The sequence below is a fragment of the Pelmatolapia mariae genome, linkage group LG12 (genome assembly GCF_036321145.2).
Source record: "Pelmatolapia mariae isolate MD_Pm_ZW linkage group LG12, Pm_UMD_F_2, whole genome shotgun sequence".
NCBI classification, from domain to species: Eukaryota; Metazoa; Chordata; class Actinopteri; order Cichliformes; family Cichlidae; genus Pelmatolapia; species Pelmatolapia mariae.
Window position 1 is genome coordinate 26,473,210 of NC_086237.1, and position 8,046 is coordinate 26,481,255.

At 41.6% G+C, this 8,046-nt stretch overlaps 1 protein-coding gene across 1 annotated transcript in view; it reads left to right on the plus strand.

The window, feature by feature from the left end:
- The window catches only part of ccser1 (coiled-coil serine-rich protein 1), a 142,493-nt gene extending 134,754 nt beyond the window's left edge, over positions 1-7,739 (plus strand). Inside the window, exon 11 of the mRNA XM_063489092.1 lies at positions 2,918-7,739. Within this exon, the coding sequence (XP_063345162.1) occupies positions 2,918-3,742 (825 nt within the window). The 3' untranslated portion in view covers positions 3,743-7,739. The remainder of the gene's footprint in view (positions 1-2,917) is intronic.
- Positions 7,740-8,046: the final 307 nt, after the last annotated feature.

Below are 8,046 nucleotides of genomic sequence, written 5' to 3' on the forward strand. Positions count from 1 at the left end.
TGTACTATTTATCCACCCATTAAAGCCCATTAGAAAGCTGCGATCCACTCCCAAAGCTCTTTAAGTAAGTTGTATAGACAATGACAGTGTATGACATTTTGGCTGAGCGTTGTTGTAGTTTTTTTTCACCATTGGACATGAAAGCATATAGACGGAACCGTTAAAATGGAGATTGCTTGGCTTCAGTTCCAATTTTTGATTTCTGAACCCAGTGAGTCTGTCAGCTACTGCTTTTATGTTTCTCTATACTGTAGGTGGAGCATTACAAGCATTAGAGACAGGCCGCATGGACAGATTAAGGCTGTAACAGTCTTTTTGTAGTCAACATTTTTTATTAAGCTGTGACTCTTTCCCCAGAATTTAATTGAAAGTCGTTTAAAAAAATCAAATGAAACTGACAAAATCTATTGTTTGTTATTGGTTTGTACTGCTTTCATTTAATATAGTGATTTAATTCAGTTTGATTTATATAGCCCCAACTCACAACACTTGCCTCAAGATGCTTTGTATTCTAAGGTAAAGTGACTTAAGATAATTGAGACAAAACCCCAAGAACCCACTATAAGCAATCATTTGGCAACAGTGGGAAGGAAAAACTCCCTTTTAAGAGGAAGAAACCTCCAGCAGAACCAAGCTCAGGAGAGTAGTCAGCACAAAAGACAAACTGTGATTGAAATGTGTGATTTAAGGAGCATCCCATCTATTCTGAAAGCAGTGGCTGTGTCACATTTGTTATGTATATGCCAGTAAAAAACGGGCATTATTAAAACCAAAAAAGGAAAGAAATTCACTTTACATTATCTTCAAGTTCCAGTGTTGAAAATCAGTAGCAAGAACAAAAACGGTCAAAGAAAGGTCGACTTCAGTTTTGTTCAGTTTTTCCCCCCTCAGGAATTTGTTTTCTTATCGTATTTAACCCACATCATACTCTACACCCCCTCAGACTAAATTAGTGCCAAGCACAGTCACAACTAAATCCTCATAGAATACTTTGAAATTTAAAAAAGAAGCTAGATATAGCACCTTAGTAAGTAAGAGATTAAAAATCTGGTGATGTTCAGTAGCTGGAGGCTTTCACATGCCATTTCACCAGCTGAAATTTCCAACAACATATTATAATCAGGGCTATTTCATTTTTTTTGCTGCTTGAAAAGGGCTACTTCATTAATTATGTCTCTCTAAATACTCATTAAATGTATGTACCATGTGCTAAAAGGTTTGGATTTTTTAAACTAATGACCCAACATGCACTTTTAGTAAAGCCAGTGCCTTAATTTGTATTTGAGTTGACATCAGCACTACAATAATATGTTATTTTAATGAAAATCACACACTTTTGCTTTATTGGATGTAAATTGACACCAATGGCACACAGTGGACACAAACAGTGGTCAAATGTGTAGGGAGTAAATTTGATTAAAATTGCTGCTCTGCTGGATCATCGATGCATGTCAGTGCTGGAAAATAGGACAGTGGGACTGACCTGAAAGGCTTTGTGAAGACACTGCTGGTGAGTGGCCTTTGGCATGTGTTACCTTTTGCCCCAGCATGTGTAAGAATCATAATAGTACATTTAGATTACGATCATCTCTTAAATATGATTAAGGACTTACATTTTAATTTGGCTGGAGTTTGCTAAGAAACAGCTATAAACCTACACAGAGTCCTCATTTCACAGTTTTTTACTCATTCTGTCGTTCTATACTTTATAACCAACAGCGGCCTAATAAGCACAATTTGTAACACGGACCTCCATCTTCTCACTTTCTTAGAAATTACTCCACTTTCTCTCCCCCTTCATTTTTTTAATTTCATTTCAGGGCGACCGTATTAGCTCATGAATAAAAACTGTTTCATTGAATTAGCGTTTCCATTGTTATACCGCATTTATTCGGTTAGCTATGTTCTGGCTAATTGCATTTCTACCTTTCACCCCAAATTCCTGTCGACAACCTCGGCGCAGTAATTACATTTCTTTTAGTGTGGTAATTTGCGTGTATGGTTGCGTGGAAATATGAGGAAAGCACATGCACGTCATGTTGCGCAGGCATACGTGCGCACGTACACATGCTTATGCATATGCATGCCATACACAGGAAAAAAACACACACATACACAACCATTGTGTTGGCAAATGTCAACTCGGCTTACTTTCCCCTGAGGTTCAGTGTCGGATGAGATTGCATTTCTATAGTGAACATTGCGCACTTAGTCCCAGTGTTATTTTAGTAATGTGTGTGTGAGAGAGAGAGTTTGAGAGAGAAAGAAGGGGGCAGTGATGAGATATGTTGCATAAGGGGCTGCAGTGGAGTGTGAAAGAAAACAGGTGGCTTCTGTTTCTGCCATCTAACTTTATGTGCCATCTTCCCCATTGAGCTTGTGTGTGTGTGTGTGTGTGTGTGTGTGTGTGTGTGTGTGTGTGTGTGTGTGTGTGTGTACGTGTGATAGAAAGACAATGGCACCACATTGCTTCGTGAGTGGGGATTTGCACATACCTCGAGTGGATATCTCCATGCGTCCACACGTTACCGCGTCCTGTTTGTGTGCTAATGTGTGCGTGTCTCTCAGTGGTATTTGTGAGTCTGTTCTTCACTTTCTTTAGTGAGCAGGGTTCCGGTTCGTTTAGAAACAATTAGATGAAGCTGCAGGAACCCAAAGACATCATTCGCCAAATGTCACCCAATTAACAATCTATACTGAGCACACAGCAGCACTCTCCTTGTCTCGTGTTCCCTGACTCACTATTTGTCTCTGTCTGTCTGTGTTTTTACTCGCTGCCTCTCCTTTGCACTCGAGACATGCTCAGTAAATAATTTTTGAAAAATGGCAGATTCACATCACACGTTCCCTGACAGAGTAAATTATAAAGTCTGTTTAACTTCTGCCCTTTCCCTTTTTTTTTCTGCTTCTCTCTCAGACCAATCATCCAGGCCGGTGGTCAGGACTCGGCAACAGCAGCAGCACCAGTCTGGCCCCAAGGGACCGAAGGGTGGTGCGGGGTGCACTCGTAGGGGACCTCTCTAACCAGCACTTCCCACAACACTATCCACCTCTGCATAGCCGGCCTTCTGCTTCTGAGCGGCACACTGCCAGGGAGGAGCGCCATCACCAGGGGGTCTTGGCACAGTCGGCGGCCCGTAACCCTGTTCTAAACCTGGCTCCAGGCTCCTCCAACCTGTCCTCTGCCACTTCTGCAGCGTCGGCCCAAAGCTCGTCTACCACACCGGCCCAGCTCCAAGTTTCACACCCGGGCCTCAGTCAGAATCAATGCCCAGTGTCCAATTCAGTGGCCGGTACTCATTCTCCAGTTACATCACTGTCCTCCAAGCTACTGGAGGGAGTATCCTCTTCTTCTGCAGAGTCCTTAACTCCAGGAGGAGGAGGAGGAGCAAGTCTGCCAGGTGGAGGGAGGAGAGGAGGAGGAGCAGGAGGAGGAGGAGATCACCATCCCCCCAGCCAGATCCCTCGTGCAGTCGGGGCCAGTGCTTCTTCAAGTCTCCACAGTCTTGTGAGCAGAGGGAGCCCCTCTGCTAGCATCTCTTCATCTGAGCAAGTCTCCCCTCCGCCTCCTACTCCTTCCTCCGCCTCCTCTTCTTCCTCCTCATCCTCCACGTTTACCGGCCGTTTGGGACAACCACCTCGAGGCCCGCTGTCTCTGCATAGCTACAGTCGCAAAAATGTCTTCCTCCAACATTCCCTACATACTGCCGAACTGCAAGCTCTGACACAGAGAGACAGTTGAGAGCACACAGTCACACTATTCCACCTATAAGCAGCCATATCATCAACCTAAGTGACAACATAGTGACTTAAAAGCAAAACTGCTGCTCCTTCAGTACGAGTTGTCCATGTTTCACTGCCTCAGTATCGCCCTGAATCACGAACCGTGCGCGCTTACAATCACATTTGTCTCTCTTTGCAATCCAGACGAGCCCTTTGCTGACATTTTGTTCATAAATTTGCTCTGATAAACAAACACTTAGCTACAAGTGCGCACACACACACACACACACACACAAACGCACGCACACACACATAAACGCACGCGCACACACACACACACACACATCTAGCTGTGAGTATGAAAAAGGCACTCACCCGTCTGTCAGACCTCCCACGTTGTGTCATGCTGACAGTTTAGATGTGCTTACGCCCACAGACACACAAAGTGCACACAAACTCACAACCTCAAATCCATGCACACATACGCAAATCTTGTCATGCACACATTAAAATACACACTCCCGACACAGAGACATCATCTGTGATATCTCCGCTTCACTATCTGCACACATAACAGGGTGGTGAAAGCGAACAGAGATGAGATGTGTGCATTGTTGAGATTGTATTTTTTATCCATTTATCTAACCTTTTTTTAAATAGTGAAAACCATCTGCTGCTTAAGGAACAATGGGACTTGCCATGAATTGCGCTTCTAAGGATATATATATATATTCTCACATTGCCAAATCCTGCATCAGATCAAATCCTCATTGCTTGACGTCCACTTAAGGTCCAGATTAAGGAACATGTTTAGACAAACAGATACGACCCCTTTACTGCATGCTTTCTAAGATTTATGAAACGATACAGGTGAGCATTTTGTACTGCAACAAAACCGGGATTGGGGCGACTTTTTAAAGTCTTTTCATAACAATTTCTTGGTGTGGAGATTGATGTCGGTGTTTAAAGAAGGGAATCATAACCAATAAGAGCCTGTTTGTATAGAAAGAAACGTCCCTCCTTCTGCTCACATAAATAATTAGATTTACTCTGTGCTTCAATCTGGACCACTGTTGTTTTTGTGCAAATACCATGCTGCAATATTACTTGCATTATATACAAGAATCAACATGTACCTACAATGTTAGATTAGTAGTGTGCAAAAGCTGAAATGAAGGGTTTCATTTAAAAATGAGATGCCTGCGACATGAACAATATGACACCTATGTAAAGTTCGCAAAATCCCAGCGAGGTCTTCGAGCAGAGCACGGTTTTTCAATTTGGCACAAGCAGTTTGATGCATTTCTTCAAAAAATGAGGGGGAGAAAAGGTGTCAGGTTTTGGAATGAAACCCTTCAAGTCTTCTTCAGGGCTGGGTATTAAACTTACTGGTGCTTTCTCAGTTTTTTGGAATTCAGGAAGAAAAACTACATCACTGATGGAATCAATCAGTCTGATTATTTTTTAGAGAAGCAGATAATGAAACAAATGTGGTGTTGAAGCGTATATACTTGATCAAGTGAAGAAAGGAAAGAAACAAAAATCAGTTTTACAAACTCTCCCATTTGTCAGAAGCATGAGCACTGAGTTTTTCCTCTGATACCCAGCCCTCATATGTTAGCCTTGTTAGATCTTCCTGATCTCAGTTCTGTTGCTTACACTTTAAAGAACTGACCTAATGAGATGGCATTTTTGGTATAACAGCAGTTTAGCTGTTTTGAACAGTGGGACACACACATTTTGTTTTGAAATTGATATTAACTGAAACCTCCTTGACCTGCTGAGTCATACATTATTCACAGTTCGGGGACAAGACATGTAACTTTTAATAAGTGATGAAACTTTTTACAACTGCACTGCATAACGACCTGTTCCGTCTGTCGCTGGTGCATATATTTGCTCTGCCGGCAAGACTTATCAAACAGTCCTGCCACTCCCGACAGGTTTGGAGTACACAAATATTCTAATGTTAGCCAGGCGGTGGGAGCCCGCACATCTGCCGAGTGCAGACGAGTAGTTCACCGCTCCCAGCGTCTACAGATTTCAGAGAAGTTCTTGACCTTGTCTGTTCCTGTCCCAGCACCAGGCAGTAGGGTAGTTGTATAAATCATGTGTGTGTTGTAATGTACACCTCATGAGTCAAGGGGCTGGTAGAGGTGAAGAAAAGCCTAAAGGATGGCAGCTCTGCTCCCAGCTATGGAAGCTACAACTCTCCTTCCTGTCTGTTTTTTTCTTCTCCCTTTTTTTCCAACCTTCTACATATTTTCTTATTTTGTCATGTATGCAATCTGTATGCAATCTGCTTATTCTCCTCCGTCCCTCTCGTGAAGCATGTGATCTGCTGCTTTTATTTCTCTGTTCCTTTCATCCTCCTTGCCCCTCTGTCGCACCCCTGGTCTCTCCACTCTAGCTGGCTCCTCTAGCCCAGCTTGTATTGTCATACAGCGTGTCTGTTACAGACTCTGTTGCAGTGGCATTCAGTCCTGAGCTTTGGGACCCGTGGCGCTGCCGATTTTCATTCCAGTTTTCTAGTTGGGAAGTAATTTTACACATGGTAAATGCAATTAACTACCTGGTAGGATAGACAGGCGGCAGTAATATGGCTCCTGAGGACTCGGGACTGAAAAACCGCAGCTGTAATGCGATCTAAACACTCCCTGCTCGGTTTGTTTACAGGTGGAGGGGAACAATGTTTTGTCGCTGGCTGACCTCTTAAGAAATTCTATTTACATCCCTCATCTGTGCATGCATCATAATTTAGCTGAGGGCATGTGAAACGTCTTAGGAGAGTGTTTAACCCCGTTTCCACTGCCCACTCAGGTGTTATTTTTTCCACTGTGTTCGTACACAGCTGCGCTCATTTCCACTGTGTTTGAATTTAAAACTTGCCACAGAGGTACGCTGCTGTTTAATGTCATTTGTCAATGCCTGAAAACATAAGACAGCAGTTGAAATGTGGCATGGGCCTGTCTTATGTGAAGACATTTTTCCTTTTCAGATTAAAAGAATAAACTGTTAAGAAACCAGAATCGGCAAAAGTGGTACCTCTAAATATCTTTTTCTTTTCACCTAGCAGCATGTTGTGGATTTAAGACACTACAAACATTTGTTGTGGAGTAATTTATTGTTTTGTTTTGGGTATTTTTGCCTTATTTATTTGTTTATCACCATAGGAGCAGTTTAATAAGAAGTGTCTTGGCACTAATAAATAAAGATATTAGTGAATATAATAACCACAACGGACATTACAGTAATAACAAAACTGTCCTTGTTAGAATTTTATTGAATTAAAGAGTTTTTATGCTGTCCTAGCTCTTCAATGTGCTTATTGTATTTAAATCATGTTTTGTTTTTTTCTTTTTGAATGAATAATTGTACATAAATTAGTGATTTGTCATGAACAGTTTGTGTTCTCATATGATCACTATTGATAACAGGGGTCAAATGTGTTGTTTGCTGTCACACAGAAGATTAAAATATAACAAAAACTGGATTTTTTTTGTTTTTACATTAACGAGAGGTAATTAAAGGTTACTATTGGTTACACGCCAGAAAGCAAATGTGACAGTTTTAATAAGTGTGAAGGTCATTCTGCTTTCTCTCTCCCTGCTTCAGCCTTTTGCTCCAGAAAGTGAACGATGATAATCTGTTAAAACTGCTTTTTCCTCTTCAGGTCCACATGTATGACTTAAGTGTACAAAACTCTCGGGTAGACGCGTGCTGTGAACCCCTGACCAGTTAGTTCACCAATTTATTAGAAATAATCCACCCACACGGATGTGGAAGAAGAAAAAGAAACTCTTCAGAGTTTGCTTGATCCTTCTTTAAAGTTTAGGAATTTTATCTCTCTGACAAGGACTTCTTTTAAAGGACTAACTGGCGGTCAGTATGCTTTGCTGTATATGTTTACCCAAAGTATTTTTCTTCCCCCCCCACCCTCACATTTCTTTCTTCATATGAGAACTATTTTTTGTCCACTGTGTCCTTATTGTTAATATTTAATATAATTAAAATTGCCGAGAAAGAAAATGGTGGAATCTGTTACTGTTTTATGTTTTCATTCCATTTTCTATTATCAGTGGTGCAAAGTCAGTTGTATCTGAAGAAAGGCTGGGATGCACTTGAGCTGTGAGAATGAGTGATGGATTCTGCTTCCATTAAAAAGTGCATCTCAATAAAGCAATAAATCTCAGGGACCTAGGTTCCCTCTCTCAGGCTGGGTAGACTGTGCTGCACAAATCTCTAAAGAAAAGAATGAATAAAATCAAAGACTGAAAGTAGAACATACAACAAAGCAATGAATAAAGAATCTTAGGGGCCATC